We start from the raw sequence: 23334 nt of genomic DNA on the forward strand, positions 1-23334 counted from the left end.
AGCGGACTTAAAAAACACAGTATTAGTAATTTGTTACTGAAATCATGTTCAGAAATAGAATCTCCTTCCCTTCTTTCTCTTTCTTTTCTCAATTCTTCTTCTTTCTCAACTAGGAGAGTGGGGTGAAGAATTTGTGGGTGGAGTTTAGGAGTTGCCAATGTGGGTGCCCAGCTCAGAGCACCTGAAGATTGACTGTGCCGGGGCAGGCATGCGTAAAGGGGTTGGGCCAAGGGTCTTGCTTCTGTCCCCCCATCCCGCCCAGATGCTCTCTGCCCAAGACTGCCACATGGAGACCATCGCTGAGACCCCTGGGGCCTCGTCCAGGGAGTGCTGCGTGCCTTTGTCTGCAGGTGTTCACCTTCGAGTTTATTGTCTGTCACGCAGAGTTTCTCTCTGTCCTCATTAGTTTAATTGGTCATCTGCATTTTACTACATTCTACTTGAGCTGTTAAATTTTATTTTAGTCTGAGGACTTTATTTAAAATTTTTATTCTGTTGGATTAATTTCACTTTCTGGTGTATCTGTATCATGTTTTTGTTGCCTTAATTGTTCCTTTTTTAACTTTTACTGTTTTATCTTGTTCTTTTTTAGTTTGCCTCTTTATCTTTTAATTTTCTTGTTTATTGTTTAAAAACTTAGAAAAAAGTCCTATAACTCTTTAAGTTGAGAGGCTTGATGCTTTTCTCTCTACCGGCATTGCGCCCTTGACCCTGACAGCTTAGTATGTATTTAATTACCGCAGCTTATCCATTAGGTTCATTTCTTTTTTAAAACACCTTGTGAGCATGCAGACTGTAAGGATACGCTTCAATACCTTTTGCTCTTCTAAAAAATTGTACTGTGACATTTTGGCTTGAGTCCCCAAAAACGATCTGGTGAATCTTTATGACTCAAGCCTCAAGGTTGACTTTCCCTGATGGGATGAGAGTTTGCGCTAACTTGTCCCACCTGAAGGGGAACTCCCTCCCATTTGCCGACATCTTTAACTGACCATATTCTTCTCATCGCATGTAGTTCCACAATAGGGTTCTTTTCACACCTTTTTTTTTTTTTTTGAATTGGATCCTCAGGCTGATGCTGATCAGTGCTTTACTACATTCTGTTTTGTAACTAAATCAGGGCAGTTTTCTTTGTATTTCCAGTGTCTGATCGGGTAGGTTACTATAAGTAGGTCCTAGTAGGTTTTGTCCCTTTGCATAAAGCCTTCCTTAAAAAGCCTGTACTCTTTCTCACCAAACTAAAAAAAAAAAAAAAGACCGTACCCTTTTATGTAATGATGTTTACTTTGAATTTATATTAGTTCACATAAACACTCCATTCTGTTTTGTAACTAAATCAGGGCAGTTTTCTTTGTATTTCCAGTGTCTGATCAGGTAGGTTACTATAAGTAGGTCTAGTAGGTTTAGTCCCTTTGCATAAAGCCTTCCTTAAAAAGCCTGTACTCTTTCTCACCAAAGGCAGTTGGTTAGCTGTGTGCTGCATCTCAGCTTAGGTGCGTTCACCCAACCCCATTTCAGATGGTGTCACTCAGCCCATCAGCTGACTGTGCGTCCTTCCTTAGGGTAGGCTCCTTAGAATGTCCCTCCACGTGACAGGCAGTCTTCTCCGAATGCACAGTGTGTGCTTTCCTAATGCCGTTTCTCCTCGCGTTCTCACCGAGCTCTCGCCCGGATGGTATAAGCTGTGGCCACCTTGAAGGCAGGCACAGGACTCTAGAGCTTGGTGTGGCACGGTGACCTCAGCGTCATTCAGCTGGACCACGCGTGCATCCGGTTGCCAACCGGTGTGACCTCGCTCATGATGAAATGTGAAATGGAGGTAAAGCTGGAAAGGGGAGAGCGGTCCTTCAACCCGCCCGCAACGCCCCCGAAGAAGTGCTCCTCCCAAGAGCCAGGGCTAGCCTGGCCTCAGGAGTGGGTGGCTCTGCATCTCGGTCGCACCAGTAATGAGAGGCGATAGGATCAGGAAGTGAGAGAGCTTGGTGAGCAGGGAGGGGAAGTACACAGAGACACTGGTTTTGAAAAATGGCTAAGGTGAACCTTAACCCTATTGTGGGAGTACGTTAGCTCCATTTTACTGAGCTTCAGAGGTGTTGCACTGTAAAGATAGAATCTATGCGGGGTTTGCTTAAATGAGTTAATGAGAAAAGCCCTTAGATTAGTGCCTGGCACATACTGAGGGCTGTGTATGTGTTGTTGTCACTGTGACTTGTACCATTTAGTTAAATCAATTACCTAACACACTTACAGTAACCTACCTGATCAGACACTGGAAATATAAAGATAAATAAGAGTTGTTTCTCCTCTTGAGCTTGCAGGATAGTTGGAGAAAGACAGACAGACACACACAAGTGCTTTGGTTTTAATACATTACAGGGATGTTATCACCAAATTTTGTGTGTGTTAAATATCCCTGTGTGGGGTGCATCCTGTGGCACGTCGGTGGAGTGAACCTCACTAACCCAGACTGTAGTGGCCAGAAAGTGCTTCTCAGGATGAGTGATATCAAAGTCAACACTTACAGATGCGCCGTAACCGGTTTGGCACATTACAAGGTCATCTTTTAATGGAAAATTAAAAGATAAAGAGGCAGTTACATTCTAATCAGTGGATAGAGCGGTGGCCTGCGGACTGAAGGGTCCCAGGTTCGATTCCAGTCAAGGGCATGTACCTTGGTTGGAGTGTGCAAGAAGCAGCTGATTGATGTTTCTCTCTCATCGATGTTTCTAACTCTCTATCCCTCTTCCTTCCTCTCTGTAAAAAATTCAATAAAATATATTTAAAATAAAAAAAGACTTACAGATGCGTAGACTTGGGGGGCGGGAGTGGAGGTAGAAGAGATGGTGTACACTTTAAGGAGGGATTTTGCATGTCTGCAGTATACAGCATACAGAGTTTGGGGGTGTGGGAAAAGTAGAAAATAAAGTTAATGTTGCCAGTTGCAAAAATCGCACAGGGCCTTGTATGTTAATGCTGAGACTCTCTGTCTCATATATATGGGGTTGGACTTGAAGCAGACAAATGGACAAATGATCGAGTCAGATTTGCAGTAGGTGGTCACTCTGTTGATGCCTGGAGGATGGGCTCGGTGATGTGCTGGTGGCAGTGCCATGTCACTGAACTAGGGCAGGTGGGAGGCAGAGCAGGTTCAGGAGAGGAGTGAGGGCAGACATGATTTCTCGGGGGCTGAGGCCATTCAGGCCCAGGGTGAGAAAGTGTTCCCTGCACCCGCCTGGTCTTTTTTGGGCTAAGCCCGTGAGTAGCCATCACCGCAGCTGTTGTAGGTGTATCAAGGGTGTTTGCGCCGGGCAGCTCAGTGTCCTCATCGGTATTGTAGTGTCCATTTAAGGGACATTCCTTTTTAATAACTGTCTTTTCTCCCCAATTGGAAAAGCTGCCCTCTTTGTGCATTCCAGCTTTCCAATTTATAATTTGGAAGAGGACAGTCTGTAGGGCTAGGTTTGGGCTTTGACATTATACAAGAGTAGCTTTGAACCTTACAGATTTCGATAACTATGCCTGTGAATGTGGAGTGTGTGTCCTTTCCCCAGGAGTCTGACAGTGGGAAGCCCTGCCCAGGGACGGGGTGGGGAGGCGGCTGTAACAGTCGAGGTGGGAAGTGAGGTGTGTCTGAACTAAAGCACTGGCTGTGGGCATGAGAAGCGTGGCCTTTGGGATTGCCTGCCTGTGTGTCCCTTCAGCTGGCATCGAGCAGTGTTGATAAAGGACTTCCTTCTCTTCATGTTGCTTGGATGAAGCGATCACAGTGAAGTGGGGTCCTGTCCGTAAGTCTCTGCAGTGGAGTCGGCCCAAGTGGGTCTGAGCCAGAGCCAGGCCAGTGTTCCCAGACTTCCCAGAATTCGTTCCCAGCTGCTAGTGTTCCAGATGTGTGGGTGTGGCCATGTGTGCCAGACACTGCCAAGGTTTTCATCCGTTATCGCATTTAAACTTGATAACACATCTTGGAGGAAGATGTAAGTTCTAACCTCATTTTATAGATGAGGAAACTGAGGGTGAGGAAAATTAAGGGAGGGTCCCAGACAGACAGGTTACAAATGACAGAGCTGCAATGTGAATGAAGGCCTGTGCCTTACCACCGCTCTGCATTAACCACATTTGTTAAGAGAAAAATTCTGACTTCGCCTTTTTGGAGGGGAGAGGGGGGCAAAATAGTCGTTATATAACACTTAGTTGAAAATCCAAATTAGTTTATTGCAAAACAGTAGCAAAGTCCATTTAATTTAACTTCATCTTGTCCTTGATTGTAATGTCCTTGGGTAGACACCGAAGATTCTGTAGCTTTTTTGACTTTGTAGCCTGTTTTTGATTTGTATATTGGTGTCATGAGGAGACAGTGGGCAAATGCTTAGCTGTCTCTGAGCAACATTAATAGTGCAAGGTCTAATGAGTTTAGAAATCTTTCAGTAATCAGATCTGGGATGAGTGTTTGCCTTGTCTACAGGCTTTTTGTCTAAGCATTTGGAGAGGTCCTGCCCGACTTTGAGCAGTCTTGGAGGTTTCACATAGCTCGTTCTTGGGAAAGGCAGATGGAAAATCATTAGCCCGTCTCTCCTGCAGCAAAGTGATATTTCATCAAACCTGGGCTCTGGTGGGCTTCAGGACGGTAAGCCTTTTACTCCTATAGGATAGTTCCCACAGGGTGCAGTAACCCCGCTAAACCAAACTGTGTACTTTGCTCTGGTGTAGAGAGGTCACCGTGGAAAGCACTCGCTGCCAACTTACTTGACCTGGCAGTGGTTCAGCTCTGTGACAGGTCTACCTCTGATTTAAACAAATTTGAGAAATATGTAAAGTTTTGGAAGCAGTTTTGCACTGATTTGATAAAAGAAACCACAAAACACTGCAGCGCAGGTGTTGAGAATGTTTGAAAGCTGATTGAGGGAAGCAGATGGCTTTAGTCAGTGGCATCCAGCCAAAAGAGCAGGTGCTGGTCATGTGACCGCTGGTTACCAGGGTAATCTGATTGCTCTTGGCGTGCAGATGAAAGGGAAGGGGCCCAGCGTTCAGCTGTAGTATTGTATAATTTGTGGCAGTTAGAGCGGAAATAAATGCTGGAAATGGAGCCTCATAGTGGGGGAGACTTCTGTCCATGTGTAGCGTAAACACTAGGACAGTTGGATGAGGAACTGTTGTATGGATTTTTTTTTTAATTTAAAAAATATTATTCTTTCTGTGGATCTTTTGGGGACTTCAAGTTTTTAGGACACTGCCTTTTTCTTTCTTTCTTTTTTTTTTTTTTAAAATAAAAAGCACTCTAAACTTAACTGCCATTTACTATAATCTTGACTTGTAAGTTATTTCTTTATGTGGCTGTTTACTATGCTAAAGTGTTAAAACAAAACAAAAGCTCTGAGTACTTAAAAATAACTAGTTTAAATTTTTCAAAGATTTTATTCATTACAAAAGTACATTTTGTATGATGGGTACTCTATTACATTAACAAGTACTTTCAAAATATTTTATGTGACACATGCTTTACCTAAATAACAGTGTACTGATGTTTTGGCCGCTTTTCCTTTTGTAGTAGGTGAGACTGAAAAATGCTGTTTAATGCATTCTGTCTGCATACTTATTTGGGAATTTACAAACTTCAGTAAATAAACTTTTTAAAAGTTTAAAAATATTCTCAGTTTGTAAATTTTATCAGAATTTTAGGTTTTCTAGAAAGAATAAAATATAATCATTACTGAGGTTGGATTATTTTAAATGTTGGATAACAAATAATAATTGAGATTAGAAAATCTTGGGGGCGGTTTGGAAATTGGAATGTAAGGTAACACTAGGTGTATGTTTTAAAAGAAAGTCAAAAAGTTCCTAAAGGTGGTGGTAAATGTAAATTAAAAATATTTTGTTAGAGTTTATTCATGACTTTTGAGTTATGTGATATTCAAATCACATTAATATTTTATAGAAACATACTATGGAACATGCACTTTAATTATTGGGGTCGTTTTGCTATATTTTTGTATTTCAGAGACCTAGCTTTTTTTTAAAAAAGGCTATTGTGACTACCTCACAAGATTCCTAGCACCAAAATAAAGCTTATTTTTAATTAAGAGCACAGCATTAATTAAAATTATGTAGAAAAGGAAATTGCTATATATTTTGTTTTATTTTAAAGAGTTGTAAATTGGATAAAAATGGAGTTGGATGATATAAAAGAGGACACCTAATAGTACTTGTCAAAAAGAACTTAAATAGGAGTGTTTTTATTACTATCTGCAAGAGACACAGAAATGATCATTTTATTTTTCCTTGACAATTTTAAAAAACATATTCTGTATCTTCAATACTCCACAGCGAAGCTACCTCATATCTGAGTTTTCATTATGGCGTGGTGCAATGGCAGGGATTTTTGCATTGTCTATCAGTGGTTCTCAACCTTCCTAATGCCGTGCCCCTTTAATACAGTTCCTCATGTTGTGTGACCCCCAATTTCATTGTTACAAATTGAACATAATTAAAGCATAGTGATTAATCACAAAAACAATATGTAATTATATATGTGTTTTCCGATGGTCTTAGGTGACCCCTGTGAAAGGGTCGTTCGACCCCCAAAGGGGTCGCGACCCACAGGTTGAGAACCGCTGGTCTAGGTGAACAAATGTACTCTGTGTGGTTTTTAGGGGTTCTTGCATGCCGTTTCTTTTTAATTAGGTTAGATATTTATTAAAGGTCATCAACGTGGGGGTTTGCCATAAAGAACTTAATTGAGAGTACCATTGAACTACATGGCCAACATGCACTGATTCACCAATTGTCATTGATACTTTAGGGATATGAATGTGGGGAATATAGGGCATGGGGCATGTGGAAAACGTCATTAAAAAGTGAACACTAAGTGATCCACTTTGAATTCTAGTAATAAGAAACCTGATTCAGAAGCAAGTGCTTTGAAGAAAAAGGTCAACAAGGGAAAAACAGAAGGTTCTGAAAATTCAGACTTAGACAAAACGCCCCCACCGTCTCCTGAAGAAGAGGAGGACCCAGGTGTTCAGGTAATGCCCTTATTCTGTCCCGGGCCTGGGTGACTTCGCATGGGAAACTCTAGCCGCCTGTCAAGTACACTAGTCCTCCCCTGTCTTTGTTATAGAGCTGCTTTAAAGATGGCTTTATTGTTGTCTGGAACATTATATCCGTAGTGAGGCGAGCTGGGGGCCAGTGTGAAATTAAACTCCTGACTTTTTGCTCTTGCCATCTTTGACTCTGGGATAAATAAAACCGAGAATCTTCACTTATTTCTGTCAATGCATCTTGATGTTTATGTGAATATTGGTGTTAACATAATGGATATGTTGGTTCATGTAAAGCTTCATTCACATTTCTGATTTTCCTGAAGTCTGGTTGCTTGTCAGTTCTCTTACTTTGCCTAAAAAAAACCCAGCCAAGATATAATCTGTAGCTTGTCTTAAGGTTTCTGATATCCCATGGTGAGAGTTGAGATATATTCCTGTAATACTCCAGTTTCCGTGAACATGTTAGTGACTTTTGGATGGCAATGCCGCACCATGTTTCAGTGTTAGATTCTCCTGACTTTTAAAGAGTTTCATAGGAATCAGCTGAAAAACTGGTCCTGAAATAGACATTAGGAATTCAGGTTCCTGTGTGTAAAGCACACAGCCGTCACTGTCACTGATTGGACTGTAAGGTGAGGGACCCTTACACATGATCGTTAAACATTATTTCCTTGTTATGTTCCCTGGAAGCGTGCCAGTGTGGTCCACTGGGATGGCTGGGAATGTAACCTCTGGGACTGACATCTAAGTTATCATGGAGCTGTTACCAAGGAGTCCCGCTAGACGAGGAAGCCAGCCCCTAGAAGCTTGCTTGATTTTTTTCTAATCGTTCAGTGCACTAAGTACTTTCTGCCCACATCTCTGCCAATTCACTTAAAGGTTAGAAACAAAATATTTGCAGTATACAGCTCTGTTCTAAAGAATTTCAGATAGCTTGCTTTCTTTTTAGTAGAACTCCCCGATAATATCTGTAACTGCACAGAATGGCCTAATCTTAGGCCTGAAAGGGAGAGAAGAGAGTGTGTGTGGATGAGTGTGTTTTGTTTTGGTTTAGTTTTATAACTAACATAGCGATACCTCTGGCAGTTGGGTTAATTTTGTAATTCACTTTGATTTTACATGGCAGTGACAAGTTATTGGGAAGGTAAGTAGATATCTTTTTTAATTGCTTAGGGAGTTTTAAACTAAAGTATTTTAATGATTTTGAATTTCATTTTTATGCTCAATGGTGTTCCCCCCCCCCCCCCCCCCTGAATTGTGTTTGCTTAAACTAGGCCCTTTATTACAGTAGTATTTGGGCAATATTAAGAGGCTTTATTTACACAAATCAAGAAATTCTGTTTTGTTTTTTTTTTCACAAACACTGCTGCCGTTTTTCAGAAGTCTATTTGTTTTAATACAGTTTCAAATGGACTTCATGAAATACTAGTTTTGAGGTATTTTTTCTTCTGCATTTTAGTTATAGAAAAATGATAATCAATTCAAGTGAACATCAATGCATCCTTTCTAATTGGCTAAAGCTTAACTGTCGTGGGTTCAGTAGCCAATACAAGCAGCCACACGTAGCTCAGGTGCAGAAGGCAGGCCTTTCTTGGTGTCTTTGACACAGGAAGTGATGCTGACTGCTGTGTATTGTGTTTCTTCCTGTAGCACATGCATAAAGGACTAAAGTTCTTGAGTTTTGTGATTGGTTTATTTAAACTTTAGCAAATGCCATATAATTTTAATGAACTCAAAATTGTATCAGAAAGTTACTGCAACAGTGAGATCATGGAAATACATTTAAATTTTCTCTTCAGTACACCTGTTTTAACTACAAATGGCTTTTCTAAAGCAATCCAAGTTTGACAAGTTGACCTATGATTTTAGGGCCAATTCAGAAGCCTTGCGTTATGGTTTAAACGTAATTCGTACATTTCATTTTGAGAGCTTGTTTGGAGGTTCTAGCAGGGGAGCGCAGCTACTCGTATACCCTTGACCGAAGACCGGTCCTCCTCGGGGGGGGGAAGGTCGTCCTCTTCGACCGAGCGCGCAGCTTCGGGAGGGACGCACATGGATCGGTGAGGGAGGAGGGGGACACCCGCCTAGCCAGCCAGATCAGCCGAATCAACCCTGGCGATCAATGGGGTGACAGATGTCGCAGCCAGTTTAAACGTAATTCGTACATTTCATTTTGACTCACAAAAATATTTCAAATAGTAATGTTAACAGACCATACTAACGCACATTATATAATAAATAATTTTATTTTATATTGGGAAATTGTAAAAGGAACTTTTATGCCCAAAATAAATGAACTTAAGATCAATTATTATTTAGAAAGTGGAGAAGCCATAAAACACTTAAAAATTTCAGAAGATTGAGTTCTAATTGTATTTTGTTTGTTTTTTACTATTATTAAGTGACCTTGTATCCATTACTAAGCCCATCATTATTTCATAGATTAATAACATAAGCTTGATATGAAGAGACACTTTCATTATAAAAGTTATACCGACCGATATATAAATGTCTATTTAAAAAGAAAAAATTGCCCTGAGTTATTGTACTGGCACATTTATTTACTATCAGAGTGGTATTTAGTGTAAACCACAGACTTATTTATGGGTGTTTAGTTACTTATGCTGGAAGAATACTCTGACAGTGTGGCCCCAACCATGGAAACCTGATAAAACATCATAGATACATCATTAGTAATACATTACTCCTATTGTAATGACATAAAGATGAAAATATAGATTAATCCATTTCAATTTAGTTTAATTGATATAAATGGAATATAGACATTATGCTAAATATCACAAAATTAAAATATTATTCCTGATAATAGCCTTTTATATCTTAAACTGACAGTCTTCTTGAGAAGTGAGGGATGGTAATGTGGGCATGAGCAGGAGTTAGTCTAGGTCAACTTTGGGAAGAGAGAAAGGAAGCTATTCAAAGCATCTAGGGCTAGGCCTTGTAGTAGCCTTATTGAACTCTGATTTTTCTTTGGAAAGGTGGGGGTAATTAATGATGACTTTAATTCTACTAATTGAATTTGGCATTACTATGTACCATGCACTGTTCTAAATGCTTGAAATGAGTTCCCTTATGTGATCTTCATAGTCTACTCATGAGGTAATGACTATCATTAACCCATTCTACAGACCAGGAAACTAAGGTCCACAGCATAACTCACCTAACTCCACCAAGTGAGAGTCTGGGCTCATTTAAACATGGGCACTTAGCTACAGAGCCTACCAGGTCAAATTGCACCCCCCCCCCCCCCCCCGCCATCTCCCCCGGATGTGAGTAAGGTTGGCAGATGGCAGAACCCCTGCTGGTTTCTGCCCCACTTTGACCTGGAATTGGTTGTTCTGGGCAGGGCTGACTAGGGAAGGTCAGAGGAGGAACTCCCTCTGGTCTAAGCCACTGGGAAGTCTGTTAATAAGATTTACTCCAAATACCTGTGTCAGAAAGGTGCTTTATATCTGTGGAAGGCTAAGAGTTCACAGTCTCAAACAGCCCATTTGATGGTCATAGTACACTGAGTTTGTATTTTGAGCTGCTCTCCCTTTTGAGAGCAGAGAGCAGGATCTTAATTAAAACCAGTCCTCTTTGAGCAAGAGGCTGGGTTTGTTGGTCCTGACATGAGCCATAAGGCACTGTGTCTGACCCCTTTGGGTCAACATAGTGGGTAATTTGCCTTGGCCTATCTGTCCAACTTTAAAATCCACAAGGCTCTTTAAAAGGTTTTATTTCATAATTTTTAGAAAAATGTTTGTGTGACCTCTCTTAATATTTTTATTTCTTCTATGTGCTTTGCAAACTCATTGTAATATTGCATTTATCAGAGATTTAAAATGTCATTTTAGCGTTGTCTTAGATTTTATCCCAATACATTGATGAAAAGGTTATTTTCTCCCCATTTTTAATTAACTGACAAAAGTAATTATTTTATCAGAAAGGTTAAACAATTATTCTGAACAAAATGTGCAAAACCATTTTCCTTCTGCCATTTACTTCCCTCCCCAGAATTAATAGTAATTAACAATTTGCTATGTGTTTTTTCACATTTTTTGTTATTGCAAACATGCATATTATACATTCATTTTTTAGCAAATATTTATTGAGTCATAAAGTAAACAAGACATACAGTGTCTTCGAGGAGTTTACCTACAGGAGTGGGCAGAAATAGGTTTATAGTATTGTGAGCATACAAAAACAGCTTATTCTTGTATTATTTATTAATTATAGTATTTGTCTTCTTATTATTGTTATTTTGTGTCCTTGCTTATGATTTATATATTTAGGTAATGATGGCTGATAATTTAAACCTACTTTTGCCCACCCTGGTATTGAAGATCCACACATAGAAATACACACACATGGTTTTTTGTTATCTTAAATAGAATTATTTGCTACTGATTATGAGACTTGCTTTTCTTTTTATTTCACAATTTCTCTTGCAGATATTCTTAAGATATGTTATGTTATGTAGCTTACTAGAAGTGCAGTTGCTGGGCCAGAGGGTGGGCAATTTTTAAATGTGCACAGATAGGACAACACTGTCTTGCAAAGATATTTTGACCACTGTGGTAAGAGAGGACCCATTTTGCTAACAATCCTACTAATACTAGCTATTACCAATCTCTTACATTTTAATCAGTGTGGTAAAAATATTTTTTTAAATAAAATTACTTTTCATAGTCATTCATTATAGATTCTGATGTTCTGTCCTTTATCTCTTCAAAGGTTTCATACTGTTTCTTTTAGGACAAGATTAAGATGCAAGCCTTCTATTTAAAGGTCCTCTTAAATATTATTGGTTCCTTGGATAAGAGTATACTAGTGTTTATCTATAATCTTACAATAGGAAAATAATGTAGATTATCTTCCAGTGCCTTCACTTTTATGGACTTTTTATTATGGGTAAAATTGTAAATGTACAAAAGTTGAGAGAAAAGTATAATGAACCCGTATATATCCATCACCAGCCTCAAAATTGCCTTCACTTTTGAGTGGTACACTGGCCTAATTGGGGAATAAGATTTGTTGGTATCTCCATTTCCTAGTTGAAGGTCAGGTAGCTGGGGGAGTGGCAAAGCCACAGCTGACCCAGGTGGCTGACTTCAGATCTCCTCACCCTCGCCCTCTATTTCCATGATAATCATTGCCACTATGGTCTCTTAGGGGATTTACAGGGTTAAGGCTATTTTTTCTTTAAGATTAATTTTTTAAAATACCCACCTCACCATCCTGAGAAGTTATAACGTGCATCAGTGATGGATTTTAAACTCCCTTTGTTGGGTTTGTGTTTTAGAAGAGACGGTCCAGCAGGCAGGTGAAGAGGAAGCGCTACACTGAAGACTTGGAGTTCAAGATTTCTGATGAGGAGGCAGATGATGCAGATGCTGCTGGGAGAGAATCCCCCTCGAACACCTCGCAGTCAGAGCAGCAGGTTAGCCTCCAGATTTGTGTGGTTCTCGCTGCAGTTGGCGCGATGGACTGGGAATGTTGTAGCCGGAACCTGAAAAGTTTAGCAAAGCAATGGAGTTGAAGCTGGAGAGCATTCATCTAATGTTGGTTACCATGCTATGGGACACGAGCTGTTTAGCAGCATCTTTTAAAACGCCTTGTTCGCCAAATGTACTTTTATACAAGCCTGTGATGTGTGATTTGACACAATTTTGGAGAATGAATGGTCTGTGTTGAGGAAGAGTCGGAACTAGGATGCATGGAAGCTGAATTTACTTCTGAAAATTCAATGCTGTAGCTTCTGGGACTTTAATAAACCACTCAAGCTTGTCTCCTGCTGTTAGGCACCATAGGAGCCCCTTTATGAAATTACTGCCTTGTAGTACCCAGCAGGGCATACTTTATTCTCTGTGCAATGTAAATGACATATAAAATAGTTTGTATAAAATATGGGTAGTAACTTAGGATTGATTATGGTAAAGATCTTTTAAAAAATATATAGATTATATAATAATGCCCTTTTCTTACCATTATTGTTCTTTAGTTAACCACTGGCAACCCATTGTAAAACATATTAAATGGAGTTTTGCATTTTATTTGGTAATCTGTGCTATGTTAGATTGTTATGTAACGTTTCATGTGACCTCCATGGATAAAAGCCGCCTACAATAGTCACAGAATGATGAGTATATTTACCCCGTGGGTTTAGATGAAGAAAGTTGTGTTTTTGACGGCTCTCATGCAGAGATGGTTTTCTTCTGGCAGCTGGAGTTTCTGAATGCTCTCTGGCTTCAGGGATCCGTGCTAGACCACGTAATTAAACTATATAATCACGAAGCAATACACACGGATCTTCCTTTTGCCTTTGTGCAGAGTGAGATTTTTGTTCTTTTCAATCATATTTTTCCCTACTGTGACTTTGTACCCAGTGTTTTAAAGGGTAGGAATTTAAAGGGCATAGAGGTAGATGCTAAAAGGGAATGGTTTCTTGCTTTTACAGCTTATCATGAAATGTTTTCCATCTGGATGGATTCATTCTCCTTTCTTTTTTAGGAATCTGTTGATGCAGAAGGTCCATTGGTAGAAAAAATCATGAGTAGTCGTTCCGTGAAAAAACAGGTGAGCACCGTTTGCAGTGATCAAAAATGATGGTGTATGTGTGACCCTTAAATTATTTTTTGCTTTATAGTTTTCTTTAGAGATTTTACTATTGGGAAATAAAACTTCAGGTGACAATGCTAATGCTGTCTGATGTATAGCCCAATATAAATCTTTGGGATATTCAGCCCCAAATTAAGGTATATCAACCAACCAGTGCTTTATTACACCATTTAGAGTAGGCAAGAAACTCAAAAGTCTCAAACAAATGTATAGGACTTTCAGGGTTAAAGGCTGCTTTTTTCATAAATATTATTCATAAAAATAGTAAATATGAATTGATCTCTCATTTCCCTTAAGAAGAAGGTTCCTTGCCCTTCCCTAGCTCCCCATCCCCCATGGAAGTTTATCATTTTAGGGAATAGGTGTTTTCTCATACAATTAAAATATTAATATCTTTTTCTCAGTGCAAAGGTGAAATACAGAGCTATTTTCAGTGTAATTTTTGAAGATCTCACTTATTCTTTAAAATTATTTAAAAATTCATGCTGATCTGCAAAGGTGAGCTCTAAGTACCTGTCATTAGTCTGATGACTTTGTCACTGAGGGACACGTACGTGGTGACAAAGAATTTCAGTAACACTGTTTTCTTTTACTATTGAGATTCCTGATTTCATCCCAACCATCTCTCTTCTTGCCCAGTTTGAGAAAATGCTTTCTGTAGTTTGAAGAATGGCATAGGCACCCAGGTGCATTTACATATTCCAGCATACAATTTTTGGTGCCTCTAGAAAGTGGTTTTCTTTAGATATAGGTGTCAGTCTTTCAGCTTGAGTCATTGTCAAATGCACAGGTCTTTCTTTTTATTTGCTTTCAAGGTGGGTAGAAACAACGTCATTGTTTTGAAATGTAAAATAAGTTGTTGAGTGTGTTTTTGAAGTAAAATATATACAAAGTGTAACTTCACATCTAGAGAACTAGGTAAAGGGAAGATTATGGGACTTAAAGTGAGATCCCAGGCTTATCAAATAGGAAACCTTTACTATTCAATACTATCTAGATCAGGGGTGGGGAACATCTGGCCTGCTGGCCATATGAGGCCTGAGAAATCACTCCGTCTGGCCCTGCCAAGGCATTAAGTGTGAGTTAATTAAATGTTTGACCACATATAGTAGGCTCATTTTTAAGTTGATAATTCTGTATGGCCCACGAATGATGTTATAAATATCCAAATGACCCTTGGCAGAAGAAAGTTTCCCCACCCCCGGTAGACTGAAAATGGCATGGCACCACAAGTAAACTTCTCTTTACCTTATTGCAATACTGTTTGCTTTTTCTATTATTCAAATTAGAATTGAGTGTAGAGGGTATGGAGGGGTGTATGGAGTGGCTGTCTGGTGACTCTGAACATGAGGATTTCCTCTCTGATGAATTAAATCTCAACCAAATTTCCCACCTGTTCAAGCAGAAATGAGTACTGTTTAACTCATTAGAAAGGTTGTGTTTTTTTGGTCCTACTAATGACTCTAGAACTGTTAATTTGTGAATTGTGGATATATGGTAAAATTTAAATACTTGACATGCTTTAAAGAATAATCCCCTTCACTGAATTGAAGTGACTTGTTTGAGTAAATAGCTTGTGGTTTGGACGGGGTATATTAATTTTCATTCATTTAGAAGTGCTTCAGCAGGCATACTCAGCAGGTTTGGGGGTTGAAATGATAATTAGCTCTATTATCCAGAGCTATTTAGACTATGCATTATGTAGGACATTGCTTTTTTACTTCTATTTTGCCCACTTGAGGGCTTTATTTTTTTTTTTTTACTTTAAAAAGATAGGTACCCACATTTTAGAAATAGGTATTACCATTTATACAGATGACCAGGTTTATCTTATCACAGGAATTTAAAATTACTATAATCTATATGAGGGTGGAGTGTTTGTTGAGAGTTTTAGGATGGAGAATATTAATGGCAACATTTCTCTGGAGGGGGAGATAGGCCTTGAGGTATGATTGAAGTAAGAGGAGTTGTGGAGCTCATCGAAGTGCTTGTAGATTACCAGTATTTCATAAAGGACAACAAAAAAACCATTGGAAGGTTGTCCACATTAGCAGGTACTAACTTTTTAAACTGCTAATGTTCTCGAAATAGCTATGTTAGTTATCAGTTTTACTACATTGGAGGGAAGTATGGCACATAGAAACAAAAGGAAATTTGAGATTTTCCCGTGGATGCTAGCTGTGCCTGCTGGTCTGTTTCCTATTACCATGAATAATTGAAGAAGTAGCTCTGAGAAGGTAGGTGCCTTTATCTCCCCCTGGCAGCACTATAGAAACTGGCCATGAGCTCTCAGAGCCGACCCTGCACAGTGCTGACACATAGTGGGGATGCAGTTGATGGTTTTCAGAGTTAGTCGATGTCACCACTGTAGCCTAAAGAATGATCTGTTACGATGGAGATTCACAGAGGTCCCCTATTTAATAGCATCTCCTTTTAAGTAGGGGCAGCTGAAGAGGCACTTGTGTTTTTCTAAGCCCAAATGAATATGGGTGAGACCCAGTGCAAGGCATAGAGTTGACCCGTGTACTTGAATTTTGAGGTAGATTTAAGAATGGGCTTTTGGATGGCATAAGGTTAATTCTTTTGTTTTCCACGTTTAGTCATCATGTAGCCCTTTCTGCTTTGAGGAAAACTCAAATCCTTTTTGTATCAGAAGGTCTGAATTGTTTTAAAAGTTAACTCTGACTGTATTCCTTAAAATTCTTTATCTTTCTCTACACCATATATTTTCTTTTGAAGGGCTTATTTTAAATCCCAAGGTGTTTGTTTTAATCCTCATTAGCTAACCTCAGGAACAAAAAATAGAGTATAAGGAAGGCCGAAGTCTTCATCCCATTTGTTCCTAAGTCCTTTTATCCTCAAGTGAGCCTACGATATGGCATCTCTCATAGAGTATGTGGTGGGTTGGCCCAGAGGTAGGAAAGGTTCGTACCTTTGCCGTATTGATACTTTAAGGTACATTCTCATTCTTTTGTGCATTCAGAGAATTTTGTTCTTTTTTATACTCAAGTGAAGCTTTGTTTCTGCAGTGACTGCCTAATTTACTAAGAAAATGCTTAGGAAAAGGCCATTCATTCTTTCAGGCTCTACAGGGTCATTTGCTGGATGGTTGGTGTAGATTCCAGGTGATGGAGGAGTCGCTTCGTTGCCTGATCAAAGTTCATGTGAACAGTGAGGCAAGAATGGCTTAATATGTTTGGAACTTAATTATTATATGAATAATAAGAATTTCAATAGATTCGTTTTGGAGTCTAATGAAAAACATATACTCATTTCTCAAATTATTCTGTTGAACACATAAAATTACTTTAGAGGCCTGTCAAATTTAATGGTAGCCATCCAAGGAATAAAGTTGAGTGAAATTTTTGTGTGTGCAGAAATAGTGTCTTGACTCAGTTTTTTATTATATATGCCTGCTATGAAATGACTTCTGAAAATTAAGGCATTGGGGGTAGTAGGGGTTGGAGCTGTTTTCAACTATCACCAGAGGCTGGTCAAACTGACCACCATTTAGAATAATTAAAATAATGCTCCTGAGGGCTTATGAATTTTCACTCTGGTTAATTGTTTTGCTATTAGTAATGTAGAAGCAATCAGCATGATAATATTTATGTGAAATAAATGTTACAAAAACAGTTCTATCTATAGTTCTAGGGGCAAGGAGGTGATTCAGTGTGTGGTCAGTTAGAGCACAGGCTTATAATTTGGGACATCCGAAAGCAATGGGCCCTGGGATAATTCCACACCAGCTCCAGGTGCTACTGAATGGGGCCTCAGAACCTAATCGCTTCCTCTGAGACAGCTCTAGACCTCTTGTTCGGCATCTCCACAGCAGGTTCCCAGAGGAAAAGCTGATCATGACGAGAAAATGGGTATTAAGCAGAGTCAGGGACAGCTGATGGTTGTAAGAGTCAGAGCTTTCTGGGAACAGAATAGAGACAGAATGAAAACCATCTCTATTGTCCAAGAGCTGATCCTGTGTGCTTTGGTGCCCACTTTGCAGTGACGGGGTGGTGAGACCGCGTGGAGTGAGATGGAAAGGACGGCACTGCAGGAAAGATTGGGAAAAGGGGAAACGTTGAAGTGAAAGAGACACATTGATTGGTTGCCTCCTGCACACAGGCACAGGATTGAGCCTGCAACCGAGGTCCAGGCCCTTGACTGGAATCAAACTTACGACCCTTCAGTCCATTGGCCAATGCTCCAACTACTAAGCCAAGCCAGCTAGGGCAGTAGATCAGACATTTGAATTTCATTCTAGGTTTCAGTTTCATGGTATGCTATGAGAAGCATCAGAAGGTATAGGCTCACCTTGGTTTTTTATTTTCTCTGGTTATCTGCTATCTTATCTTTGCCTTTCTTCTAGAATCTCCAGTTCTGTGCAAAGATAACATAACCTTGAAGTCACTGCTAGAAAAAAGTAAGATGGGTCCTAGATGCATTGTCACTAGAATTGGCTACATTTATCTCTAAATTAACTCCAGGTTTATGTTGCTGGCTTTTGAAGACATGCAGCAAACATTTCATTTTGGACAACTAAAAGTCTGAAACATCGACGGTGTTCTGAGTACTTTGGTTTAAGGAGCTGTTTTATGGTTGTGACCGTTTTTAGATCCATTATGGCAGAACCCGATATTAATGGGTTTGGACCACCCTCATGAATACTGTCTTCTTGGTGACCTTTAGGCAGGTGGAAGAACTGTTTCAAATTTAGGTTTAACTGGTACATGTGAGGGTTTTGAAGAAAAGTTTAAGTTCACAATCTTGGCGATAGTTTGAAGATTAGGGATTGAGGGAGACTGTAGGCTCTCTCATGTTCCTACTTGCCTTCACTTTTTTTTGCAGTATTTCCGAGACAGCGTAGCTCAGTGTGACCCTCAAGGCAGGTTTGGGTGCTCTTGTAAGAGTGTACAACCAATTCCTAAACATCTGTAAGTAGTGTTTATATCTGTATCCCCGATTTATCTGATCAAATGTTCCAGAAGAAAATTACACATTATGACTTGTTCAATAGCCTAAAACCAAAAGGAAAAAATCTCTTGAAAGGCATGCTGAACATGTCATCCGAGTGGTATCTTCTTCATCCACTGTGGTCGGTAGGATCAAGGGAGATGGTACTGATAAAGTGACCAGGGAAGTCTTGATTTGGCTGGCGTGCATCACAATGCTAGCCTTACCTCAGTGTAGTATTTGGAGTGTTAATTTTATTTGGCCGCGATGCATGTGAGACATCTTGTCTGAGAGATTTTAATTGTACCAGTGAGTAAAACTAAAACTGTGAATACTGATGCACCGAAATTACAGCATACGCACAAGGTTTAGTTTTATACGGTTTCTTGTTTAGAGTTATTAACTATATGGAGGAATAAATGTCTTTTAAATATTTTAAAACATTACAAAACCCACAATGTAAAGTTGCCATGAGGCAGCCAAGAATAATACATATGGCATTCAGGAGAGCAGTTGCTAATTGGCTGCTGCCTGAGAAAATGGTACACTTGGCGTCTACTTAACACTGTGGGTTTGGCAGGAAGCCAGATTTGGGGTCAGGTTGTTGTGAATGAAGCTGCATGTGGTTAGGGAGGAGTTAAAATGATTCATGTCTTAGAAGCCTTAGCACGTCGAGCAACGTGCAAGGGCCTAAGTGTGTCGGTCTACAACCCCCGGCCGCCCACCAGCTCACAACGTGCTCGTTGCTACCAGGACGGCCTGTGCTGCCTCTGTCATTCCCATTTCATGTGCGGATGGGAGTAACCCTTTCCTTTTGGAATATTCCAGTAGATGGTTTTAAGTATGTGCCTGAAATTTTCTTTTGTTGCAGAAGGAATCTGGAGAGGAGGTAGAAGTTGAGGAATTCTATGTGAAATACAAAAACTTGTAAGTAGATTGTGATTTTTTTTTTTGGATTGGGGAATATATTTTTTGAAGTACTAAAAAATGCTTTAAAAATATTGGGAAAATAAAAAATAATTGGGAATTTGGAAACTGTGGTGTGATTTATTTAGAACTTTGAAGACCATTGCCTAATACCTTTTGATATTTCATGAATTTAATTTTCTGGAAAAGGTGTAATGGGTGTAAAGGTGGACTAACTCTCATGCATAACCATGAAGTTCTTTTTAGAGGGGTAAGAACTCCTACAGTAAGAGAAAGTGAGTAGCAATACTACTCGCCTGTCCTCTGAGGAGGAGTTTCACTCTGTGGGGCTCCCCTTCCTCCCCTCTCTGTGTGTGGGATGCTGGGCACTTGAGGCGAGAAGTCCACCGTCAGGCCCAAGCCCTAGAAAACCGTGACGTCACTCACATGTCGAAATGCAGTGAGCTATGTCTACCTGTTTTTGTTTCTAATTTTTGTTCGGTGAAGTTGAATTGCATAACTTTTAAAAAACTGAATTGAAAACACAGTGTGTTGTTCTGCATTGTAGATGTAGGCAGTTTACTAGGACTGAACACACATTTTGGCGAGACAGCATCGTTTTAAGGATCAGTCGTCATCTTGCTGAAGAAGACTAAGGACGTTTTCTAACCTAAGTAACAGTCACAGGGCAAGGACGAGAACACTCACTGATAACATAAACATTAAATTTTTTTTAAACGTTCTAGGAGAAGGAACTCAAATACCATATTAATAAATTCCAGGGTTTAAAGACAGGCTTTTGGAGTTACTGTCCGCACAGCCTAAGAAAACTTACCCTACCCTCGATAAGAAAAGTATCAGCCTCGTGCTTTTTATCCTTCTGCAGTGTTGCACTTGGCATTGTGTTAATGAACCGGTGCACTTCTGAAGTTCTGTGAGCAAAACCTTTTACCTAGTAAGAAGATGAGGAAGCCTCTTACCAGCGTACAGTGAGAGTACAAGGAAATACGGAGTCTGGCAATAAAAAATGTTCAGTAAACATTCGATGTCGTCATCATTTGCTACTCAGAGCACAATGAGTTTACACAGTTGGAAATTATGAGTATGACATGATTTTATATAGTCGTATAAAGAGTGTGGTAAGGGTAGGTAAGGAAGAGATAACAAAGTAAGCCAGAGAGAGTGAGTTCTTGGTACACTTACCAAATTAAAGTTAGAGCAAAGGTGCTTAAGTAATGATTCCATAAAAGGCACCGGCAGGTAGGCATCCACTAAATCAGGGTGGGGCGGTGGGACCTGGGGTGCTGGTCATAGAAACATCTCACCTGGCTGGCACAGCCCCAGAGGAGCTCACGGTGCTCCGGACCAGGGACTGCTGCCAGGCCGGGGGACCAGCCGTCCTTCGTCAGTCAGATGAGAGGACGCAAAGGTTCTAAAACAACAGCTTTCCTAGCTGACATGATTGGGATCTAAAGGAAATTAAACTGTCCATAAAATGAACAGTTTCTGTTAACCTTTTTTTTTTTTGGACATAATTTCAGTTTTACAGGAATAATGCAAAAATGGTACAAAGAGTTTGTTTTTCTTTGTGTAATTAAAAAGTGCCTTGTAGAAAGATACTTTGAAATAAATGTGATAATGGCTGCTAAGTGGTGATTTAGTGATTTCATCACTCCTAAATTTATTAGTTGGGTTTCAACTATAAGGAAGAGCTTTAACCTTTTTACCCATTTGCTTATTTATAGCCGTGCAGACTTGTGGCGTTTTACTTGACTCCATGGGTCATAATTCTTTATTATCATTTACTTTGCTCGCAGTATCCCAGATTTGACCATTGGGAGCCCCTTCAATCTGGCCCCTCTCTCCTTTTGCCTTGGCCCGTCTTCTCTGAGCTCTTCCTTACTTTTCTGACACAGGGCGATGCTCCAGACTCCTCTGGCAGTTTTCTTAGATGTGCTCATGGCTGCTGGGGAGTCATGCTCGGCCCTCTCAGTGGACAGGGCTAAGAGGGGGGTGCTTATGTCGGTGTGTGCACTTACGTGCATGGACATGTGTATGTCTCTGTGACATATATACACACGTCACACACATATATGTTAATTACATAAACACACACCTCTACCTACCAACCTAACAGCAGTAAAAAACAGTGCCTTTATATTGATAACTTCCAAATTTATTTCAACACCACGGGGTTTATTCTATCCTTTCCCCTTCTAATATTAATAACTCCCTTCTTTGACCACAAGAAACCTGACTCTTATTTTCTATAATATGTTTGCTTATTTGTCAGTCTTAGAATATACAGGAAGTGGTTTCAGAATGACTAGACCATATTTCTGTGAAAAAGAAGCCTACTAACAAGTTCATTTGGTATTTGTTTATAGTTTTTTCAATTTAGCCTGAGGGTACAGAGGCTAAATACTTTGTTCAAGATTTCCTTGGGTTAGTTCTTTTCCTCCTCCTGCCCCCTTTCAGTGTGGTTATTTATTTGCTACATAGTTTGGTTCATTAGTTTCTGTTTGTATTTGTATTCCTTTTTAGCTCCCTGCCCCCAGTCTTACTGATACATATAATTCAAGTCCATGAAATATTCACTGGTTCAAAAATCAGAATTACACACCAAAGAAGTGTTACCCCCCTCTCCACCCCATTCCTGCTTTCCTTCTTATTAATCCCAGATTTATCCTTTCCAAAATTTTGCCATGAACATGCATAGATATGTGTATGTGTGTATGTGCATATATACATATTACACATATAAAATATAATACTTATTTCCCCCTTTTTTGCACATAAAAGAATAGCATATTAGCAGTATACATTTGCACTTTGCTTTTTTCACAAGACTACATTCTGGAAATGACTTGACAGTTCATAAGGTCTTCTTCATTCTTTGTTACAGCTACATAGTACTCCATTGCACGGCTATATCATAGCTTATTCAGCCAGTCTCCTCTATAAGTGGCTTCTGATAGTTTATAGTAACAGATAATGCTGCAGTAAATATTCCCACACCTGTATATTTTCGAATTGTTGGAGGCATAGCTTCAGGGTGAATTCCTAGAAGTGGGATTGCAAGATCAGAGGCCGAAGGTACATGCGGCTCTGTCATTGCCACATTTCCTTCCAAAGGCCTGTGTCGGTTTGCATCCAGTCCGCAATGGCAGAGAGCACCCGCTTTCCCTCAGCCTTTCCAACAGAGTGCAGTTTACTTTTACTTTTTCTGCGGAATTGTATTTCAGTGTAGTTCCAAGTAGCATTTATTTTTATTCTGAATGAAGTCGAACATATTTTCCTAAGTTTAATGGCATTGTATATCTTATTTTGTCAGTTGTTTGTTCATGCCTTTTGCTCATTTTTCTGTTGTGTTCTCCTCAATTTTTAAGTATTCTTTATATGGGATATTAGTTCCTTATCTGTGTTGTATATTGCAGCTACCTTCCCTCACCCCCAGTTTCGACTGTCTTTTAACTTTATTGCATTGTAAATTTAAATATCTATATTTATACAGTTATACCTACTAATCTTTTCTTTTATTGGGACTGGCTTCTGAGTCACAGTTAGGAAGCCTTTCTCTGCATCCAGGTTAGAGAGGAATCGCCGTGTTTTCCTCCAGACTCTAGAGCTCGCATGGATTCATTGTCTGTGTGTAGGTGCCTCATCCACTTGGTGTTTATCTCTGTCCCAGCTATTTGAGGTGCAGCTGTTTTGTAGTAAAGATACATATTTATTTGACTCTGTATCTGTGGTTTAGTCTAATCCTTTCGTCGTGAGCCTGTGCACACTGTTTTCCTTACAGAGGTTTTACAGTGTATTT

General features: G+C 39.6%; 1 protein-coding gene across 1 annotated transcript in view; it reads left to right on the forward strand.

Annotated features, from left to right (window-relative positions):
- CHD7 (chromodomain helicase DNA binding protein 7) overlaps nt 1–23334 on the forward strand; it is a 121084-nt gene that overhangs the window by 48815 nt on the left and 48935 nt on the right. The window contains exons 3-6 of the mRNA XM_023750903.1: nt 6884–7019; nt 12343–12480; nt 13551–13616; nt 19480–19535. Coding sequence (XP_023606671.1) covers nt 6884–7019; nt 12343–12480; nt 13551–13616; nt 19480–19535 — 396 coding nt within the window. The remainder of the gene's footprint in view (nt 1–6883; nt 7020–12342; nt 12481–13550; nt 13617–19479; nt 19536–23334) is intronic.

The sequence above is a fragment of the Myotis lucifugus genome, unplaced genomic scaffold (genome assembly GCF_000147115.1).
Source record: "Myotis lucifugus unplaced genomic scaffold, Myoluc2.0 scaffold_17, whole genome shotgun sequence".
Classification (NCBI taxonomy): Eukaryota; Metazoa; Chordata; class Mammalia; order Chiroptera; family Vespertilionidae; genus Myotis; species Myotis lucifugus.